This window comes from Choloepus didactylus, chromosome 3 (genome assembly GCF_015220235.1).
Source record: "Choloepus didactylus isolate mChoDid1 chromosome 3, mChoDid1.pri, whole genome shotgun sequence".
In the NCBI taxonomy this organism is placed as follows: Eukaryota; Metazoa; Chordata; class Mammalia; order Pilosa; family Megalonychidae; genus Choloepus; species Choloepus didactylus.
In genome coordinates this window covers 101,050,964-101,072,729 of record NC_051309.1, presented here as the reverse complement: position 1 = coordinate 101,072,729, position 21,766 = coordinate 101,050,964, and the positions used below count along the sequence as shown (strand labels likewise).

The 21,766-nt window shown below is 35.3% G+C and overlaps 1 protein-coding gene across 3 annotated transcripts in view; it reads right to left on the bottom strand.

Moving 5' to 3' along the window:
- The window catches only part of GRID2 (glutamate ionotropic receptor delta type subunit 2), a 1,659,435-nt gene that overhangs the window by 200,749 nt on the left and 1,436,920 nt on the right, over window positions 1-21,766 (bottom strand). For all 3 annotated transcript variants that reach the window (XM_037830265.1, XM_037830266.1, XM_037830264.1), the window contains exon 14: window positions 8,476-8,642. In XM_037830265.1, the coding sequence (XP_037686193.1) occupies window positions 8,476-8,642 (167 nt within the window). The remainder of the gene's footprint in view (window positions 1-8,475; window positions 8,643-21,766) is intronic.

Genomic DNA, 21,766 nt, shown 5'->3' with positions numbered 1-21,766 from the left:
TTACTGAGATCTTGTACAGCAAAAATCTTGTAAGAAAAAAGCTGGTCATACTTGCTTCTTGCAGTACAGCTTGCCCCAGTATTGTGGGCTCATTACCTAGCTGAAATAATACTACTTTGCACCTTGCATGAATCATTTATCTTTCCTAAGCCTCAGTAGTTTTCTCAGAAAAAGGTGAATAAAGATGCTTGTTTATAAGAAGTACTTTTGTACCTTGGATGAAGTGTTCCACAAATGCTGTGTGATGTAAGTACAAGGAAAACAGAATCATGTAACACTTCAGATCTGCTCCATGAGACTGCACTGCCTAATGGCTAGGTTGTGCTCAGCAGTCAGAATGATGAATGCCTTCTGAGAGTCAAGTCTTGTAATTTTCTCAAAAGTTGACTATAGCTTTTCAAGATTAATAAAACTAATCCCAAATCATATAGTTCCCATGTAGTACACATTTTTGAAATATTCCTATACTGTAAAAATCACCCACTGTGTTTATGCTCCCATCTATTCAGACTAAACACTAAAACAAACATTAATTATTCAGGATCTCCTCTAGAAGTAGTCAGGGTGATTGGAAAACCCACGGGATATTAGTCATAACAATAGCTAAATGGGTTCAGGAAACAAAGAAAAAATGACAAATACACAAACTCATTTTTTCTCTTTTGTGTGAATTCTAAATTCAGAATTCTAAAATTTAAATTTAAAACAAATGTTTTAAAGGGACATTGCTCTGAAATAAGGCAGTACATTCCTTTCAATGGTTTCCAGAGTCTGATGCTTATTTAATAGATATATATTATGTGATAAAAGACTAATTTCATACTTTATAGGTTAAAATATAAATCATTTTAAAATAAAAATATTATCTATAATTACACAATAAATTATATATCATTATTTCATTCTACTTCTGTATCCCTTTGAAAGTGAACCTTCATTGTCCTCTTTCTGCTTTTGTTTTTAGACTCCTCAAACATTTTCTCTTCTTACTTTATAAAAACCTGCCCATCTTATCTTATTTTTTTGACCTAGAACAGAAAATATGATATGACGAAACCAGTTAATTTTAGTGTTACTTCAGTAACCAGCAGGCATCAGGGAATGCATGCACCATCTGCTTTCAATGGTGCTCTGTAGTTAGCTATTTTATTTGTCTCAGAATAGTTGCATTTGGCATATCATTAATATTGATCCTCTACCATAACTCTAATTTCCAGGAGTTTGTGTTTATCAGTGCTGCATCAGAACCAGGCCCACCAACATACTATTCATTCCATTTTGAACTAAGCAGTACACATTTAGGTTTACAAATTGATGATGTTTAAGGAAGTGCTAAAAAATTCCATTATTTTTGGGATATACAACAGAAATTGATATGATATATGATAAACTAAACTAATTTCTACTAACACTTTATATATATTTGTATATATACATGTGTGTGGATACATGCATGAATTTTGAAAATATTATCTGATGTGCAGTGCCAATGAGGATATGGAAATGTGATACAAACTATTATAAAACAAATGTGTACACTGAAAATTTCTTTGAAATCAAGTTCTACAGCATAGTGAATTATCATTTATTAAGTATATGTAGTCAGTGATGAACTACTATAGAACAAACAAAAATCTGTAGGCTGGAAGTTTCTTTGAAAAAAAGTTCTATAGGGTCCTGAATTATCATTTTTAAAATACATATAGTCAGTGATTTTGTAGAAATCACCCTCCAGTTGGTTTTACCTGGAGATGAAATAGAGTCGATGTTAAGCTAGTAATAGAGGTGACCAAGAAGGAAAGGTAAGAGAGCTGGAAGGAGTAGGAAGAAAGAAGGACTTGTTTCTGGACACTCAAAACTGCACATCCTTTCCTTTTCAGGTTTCTGGGTTCTGTGCAGTCCTCTACTGTTCACCAAATCCTGCCTATGCCTTCTTCAAACTGTACCCTTTTCCTTCTAATCTTGTCTCCTCATTCTCATTGAGAACATCCTTATTTCTTCCCAGTGGGAATAATACAACAGTCTTACAAATGACCTTCCTCAATCAAGCTCTCTTTTCCTTCAACCCAACAGCTCAGAATACTTCTCAAAGGCTGCTCTGTCCAGGTAGTTCCTCTCCTCAAAGCCCCTCAAAGCCGGTGTGGGAGCCTAAGATAGGACATGAGCTCTGACCTGGGTTTGAATTCTAGCTCCACTTGCCATTAGCTGTGTGACTTGGAAAGATACTTAATTTTGAGTCTCAATTTCCTCAAATCAATAAATATAATTAATAAATGCCCATTTCACAGAGTTTTGGCAAGCATTATATGAAATATAGCAAGTGTTTAGCATAGTAGTGCTGGATAAGTAGCAGCTATAAATACTCTACACATTCTATTTTAGCTTCTATATATCCTCCTACCAATATCTCCAGGCAAATCATTCCTTCTCTTTTGAACTCACTATTACTCTTTTCATTTCTATGATTTCCTATGTTTTCCTGTGTCTTACCCACACCTGTCACCCACACCCAAATTCTGTTTTTCCTAATTTCCTAGCTTAAGTCTAATATAATATTTTTTATTCTACTCCTCACTAATTTCCTTTTCTCCAAAATGTTTTTCAGCATTTATTCTCTATATGGTACCATTTAATGTAAATTTCACATTATTCAATGTGTTAATATGTGTTTCGACAATGTCACTCTTATTCCTAGAGCAGAGGGACTGTTTATATTTTTTTACCACTGAAGGGAAACTAGTTAATTGTTTGGTGACAAGCACTGTTGTGAAGGAACCTTCCAGCCAACGAAGTGGAGAGCTTAAGCCAGTTGTTGACAGATCCTGAAGCTGCCAACAGGGCAGGTTGCTTTTTTCCCTTCATGAAAAGGGAACAAAATGCTTGGAAAGTACATTATTCTAGTTGGAGAATAAAAGGATTAGGGCTCTATGCTTTCAAGTTAAGGGAATGTTTTCTATATTCCTTGTGGGAACGAAAGCATAAAAGTTAGAAAGCAGCAAGGAATTAGAAAGAAAGGTACACAGGAAAGAACTGGGTTTGTTTTCTTTTTCTTCCTGCATACTCACTGTATAAAAAACTGGAGACCTCAAGAAAGAAAAAAATTATTATGATAAAAGAAATAGAAGACTTTTTAATTTCAATATCAGGCAAGCCCAAAACATGATATTTTAATATAAGTAAATAGGATGATCTTTGACCAAAAAGTTTGGTAGACCTTTTTATTCATTCATCAAATATTTACTGAATGCTTACTCTGTGCTAGGCAGGAAGGATGCACATACATATGCCTGAACTCAAGGAGCTTACTGACATGAGGCAGGAACAAAGAGGTAAAGTGTGAAAGTTATTAAGACAGAGGGAGGTAACAAATATCTAATGTTCTTTTCCTGAATTCAAGAAAAAAATACACGGTAAAGCACTATATTCTAATAGTTAACCACGCAAGGGGGCAAAAAGACTATATCCAAGGAGTTTTAAAATTGATAAAATAAATAAAAGCAGCCATCCATTCATGGGAAAATAATGAAAGTATATCATAAATCAAGGATTATTTTTAATTCTATTTTGCTCTCTGAGATAGGAGAGAGGGAGAGGGAGACAAGAAAAGGGGGCAGGGGGTGGTGGATTCCAAGTGTTTATTTGAAACACAGCTTGTTTTAAAGGGTATGCCACTGACATAAGAAAAAGTGCAGCAAAGTGGTAAAAAAAAAACCTGGGTTTATGAAGCCAGACTACCTGGGTTTGAATCTTGACTCTACTACTCAATATTTTGGGAACTTGGACACGTTACTTTACCTCTTTATATCTCAGTTTCCGTATCTGTAAAATATAAACAATAGCATTTACCTGATAATTACTATGTGTAAGAACTCAGAGTCCGGCATATAGTAAGTACTATATAAGTGTTTGCCATTATTCGCATATGCTTTTAGAAGAAAGATAGAAAGCAGGGTGCATAATTACCAGAAAACTGTAAATGGAATCAGATATCTTGGAAATTTTTCAATTTCATTTCTTTTTGTGATTTTGAGCAAGTCCTTACCCTTTTGGACTGGCTTTATCCATGGTTAAAAGAAAAAAAAAAAAAGTGGGGGAGGGGAGTACTGATATCCCATCAATGTCTAAAAATTCTGAAATTCTGTGATTAGGTCAAAATATTGTTTGTGCATCTGTGCCACTAGCATGTATCCAAGTAAATCCATGGCAATTCTCCATGCCACTTGAAATACATAATTGTGGAATCTGTGACACCTGGTATTTCCAGACCCAAAATTTAAGCAAAAGACTCCAATAAGCAAAAGTGTGACTCCTCTTTTATTGCTGAAGTATAAAACTAAACTCATAAATTAGCCACTACTTCACACCTAACCCCTAAGATTTGAGCACAGAGGTAAGTTCATACTACATGCTCAATGAAAATTTTTTGGGTAATATTTTTAGCCTTCTGAATAGATCTTATGACCAATAGTGGACTTAATTTATTAATAGCACAATGAAATCACTCTGAAAAATTCAGTTTTCTTGTTCTTAAATACCTATAATGAAACATTTGATTTTGTTTTTAAATATTACGAACTGTTACAAGCCAGGGGCCACATAAAGAATTTGATGAATAGAAAATTTCAGGTAGATTCATTGCAAACATTAATCACCATTAATTTTTCATTAAGCAATAATTTTCACTTTACTAGAAGAAACAGATTTGTAACATAGCCTGCATGAATGCAAAATAAGCCATCTATAGGAAATTAGGAAACTGGGAAAAGGGGAAAAATCATACACTGGAAAAAAAGAGATTATCCTGAAATTAAAAAAAAAAATCAAATCATTATTATAAAAGACTTTACCAAGAATTGCTGTTATTTCCCCATCCCACCCGCTGGAAGTCAACAAGAGTGCCTAGCACTTTGTGCTCATGTCAAAAGCCAGATTATAGCATCCTAGTGCAAAGCAAAAAAACAAAAGAAACAAGCAAAAAGAAAACTCCAAATCATCCCATAAAACCATAGAATAGTAACTCCTTATACCCATTTCATTAGATATACAGATACTTTAACTTCTGCTGACAAGTTACCTAATTTTGTGCAGAAAGAGTCTTCTATCCAATTTTATGGCTATATACATTGTAGCACTTACTGGTCCTTAAAAATAATTTCTGCCTGTAACTACCTACATACAATTGAACGAGTGAATGAGTGTATTCCATGTCTCTCTTGCTCAACCTGATGCTCGCCAAGGTGCAGGCCCATCCACTCAGTGTATACACTTGTAGCATACAGTTGTGCAGTAATATGCAAGTGTATAATAAAGTGTGAAATCTTGTCAGATTGCTCTGAAGTGTCAATAAAATATAAAATATAGCAAAAAAAAGTCAGTTGCCATGTAACTATATAGCAAAAAAAAAAAAAAAAAAAAATCAGTTGCCGGTATATAGCAAAAAACAAAAAACAAATTGTATATATATAAGCATGTAAGATACCCACCAACAGTAGATAAAAATGTAGTTACTGTATTACTACACATATTTTAGTCCTTAAATATTAATGCACTTTTATATCTTACAAATTGTGGTAAAGGCATAGAATCACCTGAAAAAACAATTAATATTGCATTGAAAGTCACTTGGAATACTGTCATTTTCATTGAAAATAATTGCTATGGAAATCAGTGATCTAGTTTAATCAATGGCACAGGACAAACTGATGAATTAAAGTTAGATATACTGATTTTCAAAGAGTATTACAATTGTTAAATTTGATGGTGCTTATAATTTTGTCAATCAGTTAATGAAAATGGGAAAATCTCTTTTCCTTACTAGCTGTAGCAAAAGAGAACAAACGCAAATTCTTTCTGAGCTCAGGGGCAGACCGGGTAGCAGATTAATGTGACACAGGCATATCAAAAGATGAGTCGGCACATTGATGATTGACTGATCATCTTAGTTTTCTGGATCTCTCATCTTCCAAATGTCAGGGAATGGGGATGTAGGGTGTCATTATTAAGGAACTCCACAGAAAGGGGCAATTTAAATTGTGGACATCCATAATGAATATCAAACAAAGGAAAAATGATGCTGACTACTTAATATTACTTTTCAGAAGTTTGCAGGAGTACATTTCCTTGGAATCCAAATTGCTGATGGTTAAAGCACCACGGGGATAATAGGAAGTGGAACACATGATGTAATACATTAAACACTTCTTTAGATGCTACTATGCTCACAAATTGATTTTATTTGGCTTTATCTGGAAACAAAGAACAACTTTAGTGAAGATAAAGCCCATAAACCACAATTGAGGAATAAATAATCCTTCTCTCTACTATCTGGTTCATGTTAAGATTCATTATCCTTTTCTGCTGGTCTTCACCATGAAATTCTGGCATGTCCTTAAACTCTACCATGCTTTTCAGTCCTCACATCTAAATTAGTAAAAGCAATGACGCTCATTTTCCTTTAGCGAGGTCTCTTCTATTTTTTCCTTCATCATCATTCTCATGTGCACAGTTCTAGAGCAGGCCTTCATTATCCATGTCTCCTAGTTTTTTCTAGTGTTTGCCAATTTGAATCTGTCCTTTATATCAAAATTAGGTTAACTTTCCCTTAAATGTCACCATCATAATTTTATTCCTGGGATTTAGAATGGACAATGGATTCTTGTAGCTGCTTGTAGCCTACAATAAGAATTCTAAACTTCAAATATCCTTTCAAATTAACTTGGTGTCCTTACTTTTCCTCAACACATTATGCTCTCTTCTACATCTATTCTGTTGGTCTCATTGTGTTTCCAAGAATTATATATACATTTTTTCCTTTCCATTTAACTATAATCTACTAATTCTTCAAGGTCAAGTTCAAGGCTCACCTCCTCTGGAGAGCTTATTCCAATAATTCTAGTACACACTCATGTATCCTTTGTTTAACTCTTTGTTCTATATGCTATTCAATTCTATCCAAATCTCAACTATATAATTTAACACAAAATAAGTAAGGAATACAGCTATTATATATATATATATAAATGTCAACACAAAACACAAATTGATAGAAATGTCTGTATTGTTCATTGCTTCATGTTTATCAGTCTTGTACCTCCAACTAGCTTCTAAGTGCCGTGCAGACAGATTTCCTCAGCCATAACTGGCTTTCTTGTTTGTTCCCCTTTAGCATCTGCACATTGTTGACCTTATTATCCATATTACAGGTATTCAATAAATGCATTTTGGTTGATTAATCATTTTTATACCTTGATATTTTGCAAACCTACCTATACATATATCCTTCTTGTCTTACACTTAGAATTTTTTTAGAGCCAAAAGAGACTACTGATAGATTGCATTATTGTTCTCAATTATTTACTCCTTTCTTCCCTTTTTGTGGAATACACTTACCCACCCCATTGATTTTGGGTTGACCATGTGACTTTCTCTGGTTAGTGATCTGAGAGCAGATGTGACATATGCCACATCCAAGCAGAAGTACAAAAGACACTGCCTGTTTCTACCAGCCTCTTTTGTGACTGCTCTTTGCAATGAGAATAGCACGTTCCCAGAAAGGGCTGCTGCTTCTTCTGTCTGTTCCCTGGAGTGAAGAGATGCATGGAGTAGACCTACAATTGGCCCACAGCTTTCCGAAGAACAAAACTAACACACAACCCTAAAGTTTCATGAATGAGAAATTATTTTTTTAAGTCACTCATACTTTGGGAGGGTTTGCTATATGGAAAAGCTTTCTGATACAGAAACTTAGAGTTTACCTAACATCTTCATTTTGCAGATAAGGAAAGAGGCCTAGATTTTTCTAGTTAACCAACAGAAAAGTTATGGCATAAATTCTGGACTACCTATTTATTTATTTATTTGAAACACAAAATTCCAGTTTCTTCATTTTCCTAAAATTTTGAGAAATACAACTCAAATAGTTTGAAATTTGAGCCCTTGTTGCTTCCTGAAGTCTTATGTCTACTTTGTCACCAGGTGAAAGATACTAGAATTCTTATCTAGGTCCTTTCCAAAATTCAGAAGGAAAAATCTCTAACGTTACGTGTTTCAGTAGAGCAGAGCTTTAACTTTTATGCTCTGACAAGTGAATTGCAAGTGAATTAATTTTCTTAATGATATGACATTTAGTTTATAAAAGCAGAGAGTAGATTGCTCACACAATTTTAACAGAAATTAATAACATACTAATTACTTTGTATATCAAATATTAGAATAAAGGCAGTCATATACAGTGCTATTTTTTTTTTCATTTATAGGGAAATTTTTTCCATGTAACCATAAGACTTCAGTACATCCTTTAGTAAATGAATGTCTTATTGAACAACCACTCATGACTAACTTTTTTGTTGTTGTTCTTGAAAATGAAACGCTTTTCCAAACAAAGAAAACAAAATGTCATAAACCAGACTGGGTAACCAAGTGAATTTTCTTGGTCTAAATTCCCTCTTGCTTATTTGAATCACATACAAATCTTACCTTTGTGAAAAAACATCCCTGTAAGGACTGCCATGCTGCAATGCAATTCCATATCCTCGATCAGCAACAGTATTACCAATGGTGTAAAAGGAACAATCTGGATCATTAATAGCCACATATTCCAATACAGCTGCATCCCACACAAAAGCATAATTTCCGTATTTTACCTGTGAAAGAATAGAGATCAAAAAAAGAATGAAAATAGAATTTAAAATTGTATTTTTAAGTTATATAGGCAGGGCAAGAAATATTACATTGATATATTTTTGATTATGCAGAAAGTAATAAGATATATATGTCTAACTAAACCCTTCCCCATTCTGCATAAAATTTTGGTCTTTGGTTAATTTATGGCTCTGTTCTCTTGGAAACCTGATCAAGATGGAATGTTAACTACGTTACTAGGCAACACTGCTTCTAGTACAAATGAACCCTGAATGGTAAATGTCATCTAGAATAGAAGAACAATAAATGCATGATAGGAAGCCATGTCCCTTGAACTTCTTTTAATGTGGCAATTCTTGTAATTAAGCCTGTCCTTTTTTGGGAAACTTGGAAGCTGTACCTTTCAAGTTGATATAAAAACTACTGGCTCCTTTGGGCTATGAAGCTTCTATGTCAAGCAAGTTTTTGCACTCACCAATGTAGATGACATCTCCTTGCACCTGATCTGCATGCTAAATGAATGCTCCAAGTACAACTCACATTGAAGAGAAATGACCAGTACTGCCCTGCAGTACTTTCCTGTCCTATGCCCTTCTAATTTAATCTTTTGCCAGGTGTGGCCTAAGGTAAAATAATATTTGAATTTAGAAGAAACCCTTTCACCCAATGAGTTAATGAAATGAGGTAAAAATAATTCCTAAACCTTCTCTACCATCATCTAGGGAGCATAAATTCTACTCTGGTTGTTTACAATCCAATTTAGTGGTTACCTAATTTTCCCTCAATAATCATTCATATCCTAAGTCACGAGTTTACCAAAAATTAAAATAAAATGCAATATTGTAAGCATCTTAGTAAAGTTTATTTAGAAAATTATTAGAGATAAAAATGAAATGTAACAAATTCATAAAATAAACAGAACTAAAAATTAAAAATCAAATCTAAAAGTTAGTTTCTCTATATTTTGGAAGGGGGTATAATTTGTTAGTAAATTTGATTAGGGAAAAAGAAAAATATATAAAAATATAGATAATCAGAAACTAGAGATGGAATAAAATATGTTCAGAAATATGTTTAAAAGAATATTATAAGTGATTCTATAACAACAAAATTAAAATATCAATAAATTTGGTAATTTCCTGGGAAAAGAGAAATTGCCAAAATTTCTCAAGAAAAATTGGCAACTGTTCTAGCACAGTGAAAAAGCTTGATTCTCCATATTGAAAAGCTCCATAACCTTGAAACTAAAGATAAACATCCAAAAATCAGACAGACTAATTCTCACCAAAATGTAAGCCTACTGATTTTAATGGTATATTTAAAGAATAATGCATCATTACTAAACAGGGAAAAACAAATTTAGTTCAGTATTAGGAAGGTTACTGGGATAATATTTCTTACAAATGAGTCTTTATAAAAAGAATTAAACGACATTTCAACAGACACCAGAAAGACATTTGACAAAATTGAAAACCATTATCTATCTATCTATCTATCTATCTATCTATCTATCTATCTATCTATCTATCTATCTATGTAACTATGCAGGAAATGTTTTTCTTTAATGAGATACAGAATAACTAAACAGACAGTAAACATATTGGAAACTGAAACTCTAATAGCATTACTGCTAAAATTAATAAAACGAGGCCTACTTTATTCCAAAATTTTAAAAGACTGTGAAAATTTTATCCTATGCAACAAGGCAGAAAACAGAAACCTGACTTCAATCTATAGGGACAAAATTATCTTAGGTCTAGACAAAAATATCATTATTTGATGACATACTTATGAAGTCCAAAAGAATAAACTAAAAGTATATTAGAAAAAATACATTTCAACAAATTGATTGATTATAAATAGATTTATACAGATCAAGAGCTTTTGTATTAATAAATGAATAAAAGAAAATGAACAGTTTGAGTAAAAATATCCATTTACACTAAATACATATACCTAATAATAAATTTAACAATAAATGAGTAGGAAATACAGGAAGTAAACCTCAATAACTGATTCAAGAAGACTCTATCTCATTTCTGAATAAATCATAGCAAATTCCTAAAAGGGTGGTTGCACAATTGTAAAATGTCAGTTTTCCTCAGATTATTAGATACTCATTATAATTCTGAATAATATTCCCATAGAATGTTTTAGGGCTCATTAAAATCTTTGCAAATTATTTGAAAGAATAGCAGATGAGAATAGCAAAGAAATTTTGAAAATGAAAAATGATGTTGGAGACTTAGAATACTAGGAAGAGAAATGTGTTATAAAGCTTAAAAATGTAACAGTATGGAATTTGTTTAAGAATAGAAAATCAGTGGACTAGAAAAAAATCCTAGAAACTAATAAAAATATACAAATATATTATTTTATATTATAAAGGCTGTAATTCAAATCACCCAGTGTGGCATATATGAAATATTCAATAAATGAGACTAAGACAAATGATTATATCAAAACAGTCAATATTGGAGCACTATCTTACACCCTACACAAAATAAACCCCTGAAATGCACACATTAAATGTAATGAAAAATGAATCCAAACTTCACAATAAATAAATGCTAGAGGAACAGATAAGATTGTATTTTTCTGATACTGGAAAAAAGAATAAGATATGTAAATAAAATATTTGATACATGTGACTACTTCCTGCTTTATACATTTACTTAGATCAGGCTTTGTGTTCCCAATGGATACTCAATAAAAAGTTTTACATGAAATAATAAGTGACCTAAAATGTTCAGACTTGTTTACTGTGCTAAGTGGGTGCATACTATCTTTTGTTAGTGGGGGTGAAACCCCAACCCATCCATAAGTATTGAAACAGAGATAAAAGTTCTTTCCCTGAAGAAATCACTCAATACAATTAATACTCACAGAATGCCTGCTATATATTAGACTCCTGTTATGTCCTGCAGGTAAGTACTTCTTTTCATATATTAAGACCACCAGCATCAGAATTACCAAGAGATTCTTGTGTTAAAAATGCAGACTCCAGATTCAACCCAAATTTATTTAATTGGGATGTTTGGTGTTTGGGGTTTAAGAATGCTCATTTTAACAATCCTGACTGTTGCTGCTTAAGCACATAGAGTTTGGCATACTACTGTTGCAAGTGATACAAAAGTGAGTTATATAAATGGGAACAATTGCATACACATGAGACTTGATACAATCATAAAAACTAATGCAGCTTCCTGGAGTGTTGACAGGTCTGGGAATGGGAAAGATACTCTGTTAGGATTCCTCTACAGTGGCCACTCACATGGCAGGTATATCCAATAGTCCTTCCTCCTTTTCACTGTTTGTTTGTGCTAAACACCAACTTAAGATCTGCTTTTAGCTTCCTGTATCCAGATCTACAAGTAATGGAAATATAGCAGTGACCTTGAAGCTTCCTCTAACAACCTACTTTTATTTTAGCTATTCTTTTCTATTTCAAACAGTCATCCTGGCCTCCTGGATCCCCTTGCAGCTTCTTCACAACCCTCCAGGGACTTTCCCAGTTGGGGACATATTACTTTGCTGCGAAAAGAGTGCTCTAGCATTGTTGTTACTGCTTTGTGAACTGTAGAACTTTGTTTAAATGCCTGATAACATTATCATTGCCATTATACACGTGTTTCTAGCAATTCTAATGTTACAAAGCATTTCAAATCCATTTTTAAAAAGGGAATCATTAAAACAGTATGATTATAGCCTGTAGCAGTGCCAGTGAAGTGTTGCATAGTAACCCAAACTATTTTAGCTTTTAAAAATATCTCAAGCTTTTTTCCTCTACTACAACATACAATCACTGTTCTTTGGATGGTTTTTAACCATCAAATTAAAACTATCTAGCAAACACTCATCAACAAAATCTAGTCACTTTTCAACACAATAATAATAGAAGGGTTAGCCTAGGAAATGTTTGATCCATCGGACTAAGTGATGGCTGTTACTCAAAAATTTTCATCTAGCCCTTGTTTCAAGGTCATGTATGGATAGGCAACTGACTTACATGCCCAGATTTATTTACCAGTGGATTCCATGCAAGTTAAATGTTTCACACCAGGGTAAACAGAAGGCAAATGTGCATCTGTCAGTTCATACCAAGATCTAGGTGCGAGCAAGGGCAGAGAATCAAAAGTGGCAGCTGTCTCCAATATTATCAACTTCTGGTCCCCAAATAGAGATTCTAGGATGCTTGGTGATGGATGGACAATGGTAGTTATTGATCCTTAGCATTCAGCAACTGAATCCTCATAAAGTGCCCAAAACGTCAATAATTGTGATAAATTTCTTACTTCTGAGATAATGCTGGGAGCTAGATTTTGTTCCATTTGACATCATTTCTATAGTAGTCTTTCTTTAAATTCAATTTTACTAACAATTATTATACATTAATTTCATACTGTAGGGGATGCAAAGATGAGTAAGATGTAGATCCCTGCTCACAAGCTGCTTACAACCCAATAGTGGGGATAATCAAGAACTAAATTGCTGTAACACAAAGCAGGTCATGCTAAGTGCCATAAGAAAAGCTCAAATTGTTAATGGGTTCAAAGCAAGAGGAAATTACTTCTCATTGAGGGGAATCAGGACAGCCTGCTCAAATATTCTGGTAACCAAAATAACTGCACAAGAAAAATCCCAAATATTTAAGTTCCTTATCTATAGCACCTTACTGATTAAACACAGATAACCTTTGGTGACCATTTCTATTTATGCACACTTTTCTAACCCACTAGTTTTCTGCAATTTTCCACCTGTCAGGTGAAGAACTATAAACAATGTTATTTTCTCAAATACCTGCCTTTCTTGTCAAGTAAAGTGAAGGATGGGAAAATGTATTTTCAAAATCTGCACCCATGCTCCTTACCATGGTATGGAATGTGGCACATTTCTCTTTCTCTGTGGACTGTTCTTGCCCTGCCTGCACCTGCTCTTACATCTCCATCATAACCCAATGCTGAAAGCACTTTTCTTTTCAGTTCATTAGGCAGCATTCCTGTGTCATATCTGCTGAAGGACATAGCACAACCAAATAAGCTTATCACTACCTGCTATCCCATTGACTTTGGTTTTAATTAGGAGAATCATCTTCTTTCTCCCATGAATCTTTAATTTAGCTAATTTTTACAAGTCCCACTTCAAAACCTATAGCTACAGAGAGAGAACCATGATGATTCTTTTTAATTAAACAATCCATGGGAACAAATGTGAAAGATCACATTTAAACCAAAAAGTAAGACAAAATTTCTCCTCGCTGAAGAAGGAACATCCCCCATTCTTCCTCCATGTCTTCTTTATGATAATAGCTAACTTTAAGGAAACCTTTAACTCTTAAAAAATGCCCCTTATACATAATTTTACTTGTTCCTCAAACACTGTGTGACAGCTGATATTATGATACCTAATTCACAGATAAGGTAATGAAACTTGATCAAAGTTATACCAATTATTAGTGGTAGATGTGGAACTTGAGTGCAAGGCCAAATCTTATGCTCTATTCACTACATTCAAGACACATTTCTGGAAGACATTTGCCATGGTAATGCAGAAATGCATGAGGCATGCTGGTCTTTGCTTTCAAGGCATAGCCCATCTAGTTGGAGAAATTACATTTGTGTAAATAAACAAAATGTAATACAGTTTGTGGAAAGACCATGAAAAGAATGCAACTTCCTTAATGCTATGTGATCCCAGTATTAAGATCATAAAAACTGAACTTTTTAAAAAAGATTGCTTGTTTGTCAAAATCGTTGGAATGAATATCTTGTTTATGTGATTCTGGGCCCTGAGGCTTATGGATTTTGTAACCATTTTTATCTAAGCATTTCTGATCTTCAGGATTGAAACAAAAGGAGTGCTTTTTTAAAATTAAAATGAAGTCTGCAGGATGGAAATCTATTATTTCTCTTTACCAATAAAAATTAAAAGGCCTGAAAACAATGTGAGAGACAAATAAATTCTAACCTTGCACAGTAAGCTGCTAACTTCTTTACAATTTTAACTAATGGTCAGTGGGAGATAAAGTGACTGTAAACACTGGCACAAAGAGTTATGATTAATCCAGAATCAATCTTTAGTGGTCCTTGTAATTCATTGCTCACATAAGTCATTAAGATGGGATGCCTTAATATTTATGACCAATGATTCTAGGTGGTGACCTCTCCCACTTTGGGCAAATTAATAATTTAGCTTCATTCATCAATTCTTCTGAACTTTTTCAGACCAGTAAATCATGATCAAGCCCATATTTTAGTGCTTAAAACTGACTTTTAAAATATGTATTCTTTTGTTTATTGCTGCCTTAATGTTGTTGTACCATATTTTATCTGTTATTAGGTTAGAATTTGCATCTGTGCTCTGAGGTAGTCATCACAGGGCACAACTATTCACAAGTAAGATATGAATGTCTTTAAAATAAATCAATACCAGCTTATTTTTAAAATATACATTTTTATTCTAGAAGAAGAGCATGCCTACCTCTAAACTTACCTCTTGCCTTTTTTTTTGTTTTTTTTTTAGGTTACTGGAACCAAATATTAAAATAATAATAAAAAACATTCTGAGGTTTTTGGGGCAAGATGGCGGAGTGGTGAGATGTGGAATTTAGTTACTCCTCTAGGGAGGCTGGTAAATAGCCAGGAACTGTATGGAACAACTGTTTTGGAGATTTCTGTGACAGGACACACATCATGCACCAGTCTGGAACAGGTGAAATAGCCGAGATCACAATGAAGAACTAAATGGAAATGTCCTCATATAGATTGTGGTGGTGAATGCTTTGTGTGTGATTCTATTGGGAACCAATGATTATTTACTTAGGAGAGAATGTATGGTGTGTGAATAAAACTGTTTAAAAAATAAACAGAGGGATAGAAGTGCTGGAGAAAACACGGAGAGAGGGATGTACCTATTTACTGTTGGTGGGGGAGTAGAATGGTGCAGCGCATCTGGAAGGCAGTGCGTTGGTTCCCTAGAAAGGTAAGAATAGAGTTGCTATATGGTCCTGCAACCCTGTTATTGGGAATATACTTGGAAGAACTTCAAGCAGGGACATGAATGGACATTTGCACACCAGTGTTTATGGCGACAGTAATCACGATTTTCAATGGATGGAGGTGTCCTTAGGGTACATTGACTGACTAATGGAATGGTGAACTGTGGTGTATGCATACAATGGAATATTAGCAGCTGCAAGAAGGAATGAAGTTGTTGAGCATGCAACTAGGCTAATGGACCTTGAGGACAGTATGTTGAGTGAAATAAGCTAGAAACAAAATGACAAACATTATAATGCCACACTAATATGGACTAACTATAATGTGCAAATTCTGAGAATTGAATCTGAGAACAAAATTGAACTCAGAATTGAATCTGAGTTATCAGGGAAGGCTTATTATAAAGAATCCTAGATTGTAAGCTCTTACAATAGTTACATCTATTCCTAAGTTGTAATGTGTAATGGTTATTTTAAAATTCTGAGATGCTGAGCTCTTTGTGTATAACCTGGTTAGTCCCTGGAACTTCAGGTATTGGCGTGACACCTAAGACTCAGAACCAGAGTTTGGCAGCTATGAATGTCATTATTACCTTATACAGCATCTGTTAAAGAAGCTGAAAAAGAGTTCAGACTTCAATTGGAGATACAAATGAAATGGACTTGGTTAGGACTTAGGTAAATCAGACTTAAAGGTAAAGAATGATACTGACTGTTTTAAAACTTCAACTTCTGTGTGAGACCAAAGAAGGGATGTTTATTTGCTGCAAAATCTATATTTTGTGTAGCACACTGTATAATTAAACCTGTATAGTCAGTTTATTCAAACACTATAATTACATGGAACCTTGAATAAGGAGTGAGTTCTGGTTAGTTTGCAGAGGTTAATGTGGAGCCCCAATACATCCCAAATAATTTGGGAAGAGAATAAAAAAAGTATTTGCAAAACTCCCTTGAAGGGCTGGGGGAAAATGTAGAACTATTAAACTTCCCCACCATTCTCGCAAGCATTGGGGACTACCAATTTAGAAGGCCGAGCCCTCAAACTTGAGGCTTGCCCTTATGAAGCTTGTTACTGCAAAGGAGAGGCTAAGCCTACTTATAATTGTGCCTGAGAGTCACCCCCAGAGAACATTTTTGGTGCTCAGAGGTGGCCTCTCTCTCTCTAAGCCAACTCTGCAGGTAAACTCACTGGCCTCCCGCATACATGGGACATAATTCCCAGGAGTGTAAATCTTCCTGGCAACATGGGATATGACTCACAGGGATGGGCCTGAACCTGGCATCATGGGATTGAAAAAGACTTTTTGACCAAAAGGGGAAACAAAATAAAGTTTCAGTGGCTGAGAGATTTCAAATAGAGTCATGAGGTCATTCTGGAGGTTATTCTTATGCATTGTATAGATATTCCTTTTTAGCTTTTAGTGAATTAGAGTAGCTAGAGAAGTACCTGAAACTGCTGAACTGCAATCCAGTAGCCTGGATTCTTGAAGACAATTGTATAACTAAATAGCTTATACAGAGCGAACATGTGATTGTGAAAATCTTGTGGCTCACACTCCCTTTATCCAGTGTATGGACAGATGAGTAGAAAACTGGGAACAAAAATTAAATGACTAATAGAAGAGGGTGGGCGGTGGGATATTTTGGGTGCTCTTTTTTACTTTTATTTTATTCTTATTTTTATTTTTTTGGAGTAATGAAAATGTTCAAAAACTGATTGTGGTGATGAATGCACAACTATATGATGGTGCTGTGAACAACTGATTGTATGCTTTGGATGATCGTATGGTATATGAATATATCTCAATAAAATTGCATTAAGAAACATTCTGGGAATATGGAAAACTGAACTCAGCTTCCTTCCCCTATACTGGCCACTATCTCTTGAGACAAATGGCTAACAGGGTCTGGAAGTTAGAAAGCTGGTAGAGTCTGGGGGTCTAGGAATTGTGTAAGGGAATTAATTGGTAATTGTCTCCCTCAGACTGGGTGAGTACCTGAGAAAGCCATTGGAACCCCTGGGGAGGGTCATGAAGAAATTAAGTTTGGAGAGTGCTTGGTTTAGAGAAACCTGTGGGTGGATTTCTTTAATCCCCAATTCCTCCTACCTTCCTTCCTTAGATATTCCTGTACTGTTTCCTTTAAATTGGCCAGGAAAGTGTTGAATGAATGGACAGAAACCTACCAGTTCTGGAGCCTGGAACAAACAAGAAGACCGGAAAACCCAGAGTTTCTTCTGAGTGTATTAGCAAGGGGGTTTGTGACTCACCTTCTGCAATGTTGGTCCATAGAGGGCAAGGACCATTGCACCTCCTACCACTGGCAAGACTGCCAATACCTAGGATTATCTAACAAACGGACTTGAGCCTCTATGAGATGACAAAGAAAAAGAACAACCATATAGTGGAACCTACAGTCAGGGAGGAAGGATGGATTCAAACAAATAGAACATATTCCAGGAAAAGAGCATTGTAGGAATAGGAGATTGCAAATTTAACAGAAAAATAAGGGTATTTAACCAGATTGAAGTGTGAGTCTAAAAATATAATGTGGCTATAAAACAACCAACCAGACTCAACCAAAAAACTGAAAAGAAGAATTGAAGGAGAAAATGTCATAAACATTCTGCAACCTCAGATGGAAGAATTAGGATGACAACAGTCCCAGTTTTCTTGAGCCATTCCAGTTGCATCACTGAAATACCCATGTCACAGAGAAATATTCTAAGGATACAAAAAGTCTAGGTTTTTGGTGATGGGTGCAGAAGGTTGGGGGAGAAGTACAAAACTATATGATGGCTCAAAAAATAGAGGCTGAAAGCAAAATGTTTAGTTTCAGATGGACATGGCATAGATTATCTGTCTTCTTCAATCACTATCACTGATTTTCCCCCAGCTGTTAATATGGAAACTGTGATTGGCTGTTCACAAAAATGGATCATCTATTGTTGCATCACTGTGAATGTTAAGACTTAAGTAGGCAAATTAAGTGCACTGTAACTGTGAATGTTAACAGTCCTTTCCCTGTGGATTGACGATTGTGCTTTGTATTAAGATAATGCCAATTTAATTTTCAATGTTGGGAATATTGTGATCATTTTTTATTCAATTTTATTGAGATATAATCACATAACATACAATCATTCAAAGTGTACAATCAGTTGTTCACAGTGTCATCATATAGTTGTGCTTTCATCACCACAAACAATATTTTCATTACTCTAAAAAATAAAATGAAAATTAAAAAGAAATCCAAAACATCCCATTCCCCTCCTCCCCCTATTGTTCATTTGCTTTTTCTTAATACAGTTTAATTGAGATACATTCACATACCCTACTGTCTTCTACCATGTACAATCAATTATTCATAGCACCATCATACAGTTGTGCATTCATCACTAGAATCAATTTTTGAAAATTTTCCATATTCCAAATTAAAAATAAAAGCAAAAAGAACACCTAAATCTTTCTATCCCCTCCATCCCACCCTATTCTTCATCTAATTTTATCCCCATTTTTCCACTCATCTTTCCATATACTGGATAAAGGGAGGGCAGGCCACAAGGTTTTCATGGTCCCATAGCCACACTATGCAATCTACATAGTTATACAATCATCTTCAAGAATCAAGCTCACTGGGTTACAGTTTGACAGCTTCAAGTATTTCCCTCTAGCAGTTCCAACATACTAAAGACTAAAAGGTGATATCTATATAGTACATAGGAATACCCTCCAGAGGATTGCTAGCCTCGCAGGGGAAGGCCCCCAGATCGAGGGCTTGGCCCACTAAATTGGCAGTCCTCCATGTTTGTGGGAATATCAGCAATAGCCAAGGTAGGGAAGTCCAATACCTCTGCATTTCTCCCCAGTTCCTTGGGGGGCCCCTGCAAATACACTTATACTCTCTGCCCATATCACTCTGGGATGTGTCGGGATTTCATCCCAACCTGTACAACTCACCAAAGCCCACTTCCCTTTCACCGCTCCCTGCACCACTGGTGTTCAAACAAACTTATTGTACAAATTAAATTCTCTAGTGTGCCATAGAAAATATATATTCTGCACCGGATAAACATCTCCTCCTTTGGTCTCCATATAAGTTGTCGTTTTAAAATGCAGTCAGTTTCATACTTTACCCTTGGGCCTGATTTGCCTTAGTCCTAGCCAGATCCTCTTCATTCATATCCCTAATTAAAGTCTGAATTCTTTTTCAGCTCTTTCAACAGTTGTCATATGGGGTGATACATTCATAGCTGCCAAGTTCTAGCTCTGAGTGTCAGGTGTCATACAGATACCCAAAGTTTCAGAGACCAATCAGGTTATATACAAGGAGCTCAGCATCTCAGGATTTAGAGATAACCATTACAACTCAGAAGCAGAAGTGACTGCTGTAAGAGCTTACAATGTAGGGACCATTAAAATAAGCATTCCCCTGATAAACTGTGCCCTAAGATTCAGTTCTCAGAGTTTACACATTATAGTTAGTCCATATTAGTGAGGCATTATAATGTTTGTCCTCTCATTTCTAGTGTGATTCACTCAAAATGTTGTACTCAAGAGCCATGCACCTAGTTGCGTGTCTCACAGCTTCATTTCTTCTTGTGGCCACTCAATTTTCTATTGTATGCATACACTACAGTTCACCATTCTGTTCATCAGTCAATGTAGTCTTAGGCCATCTCCATCTATTGCAAATAGTGAATATTGCTGCCATATATACTGGTGCATAAATGCCCATTCATGTCCCTGCTTTCCAATCTTCCAAGTATATACCCCATACTAAGGCTGAAGGACCTTGAAACCCCCACATACCTAGCTTTTTGTGTGATCATGTTTGAGTTCATACAATGAAAAAGAGAATGATTATAATACCAATGCCAGCATGATGCAGGCATCATTGAAAAAGGAGGCTACATGACTGTGTTATCTTCATGACAGATGGAAGGACACATATAACTGGATTAAGGAGGCAAGTAACCAATACAGAGCATACTGAACAATATGCAGAAAAGGATTTAGGATTGGGGATGATGGAGAAGAGTATGTGAAGGCATATCTAGAGACTGAATCTCACAAGTGCAGGGTGAGAAAGGCAATACTTCCAAATCACTCAAAAGTGATTAGAAAAAGACATCAATGTTCAGTTGAAAACAGCAGCTGGTGAATTAGTTTGGGCATACCAAATGAACAAGCATGCATAATCATATCATTCCCCTGGATTGCTCTATGAAACTGAGTAAAGCTGCATTTCCTGATTCAGAGTGTACAAATAAAATGCGCAAGCAAAAGAGACAAATTTTGATAACAGATGTGTTGGTCCCTTACAATGCTGAACTGATTCCTTTCAATCTTACCAATGATCATATTTCTACAAGTTATGTATATAGTTAGTGTGCCAGTTTGAATGTATTGTGCCCCCCAAATGCCATTATCTTTGATGTAATCTTGTATGGGCAGATGTTATCAGTTTTGATTAGATTTCTTTGAGTGTTTCTTTGGAGATGCACCCCACCCAGCTGTAGGTGATGACTCTGATTGGATATTTCCATGGAGGTGTGGACCACCCATTTAGGGTGGGCCTTGATCAGTGGAGCCATATAAATGAGCCGACAAGCAGAAGGAACTCAGTGCAGCTGTGAGTGATGTTTTGAAGAGGAGCTACAGCCAAGAGGGACACTTTGAAGAAAGCACAGGAGCTGCAGATGAGAGACAGTTTGAAGATGGCCATTGAAAGCAGACTCTTGCTCTGGAGAAGCTGAGAGAGGACAAATATCCCAAGTGCAACTAAGAGTGACATTTTTGAGGAACTGCAGCCCAGAGAGGAACATCCTGGGGGAAAGCCATTTTGAAATCAGAACTTTGGAGCAGACACCAGCCATGTGCCTTCCCAGCTAACAGAGGTTTTCCAGATGCCATTGGCCATCCTCCAGTGAAGGTACCCCATTGCTGATGTGTTACCTTGGACACTTTATGGCCTGAAGACTGTAAGTGTGTAACCAAATAAACCCCCTTTTATAAAAGCCAGTCCATCTCTGGTGTTTTGCATTCTGGCAGCATTAGCAAACTAGAACAGTTAGGTATCAAATAGCAACAAAAAATGTTCATCATATTTATATAACTACCTGAT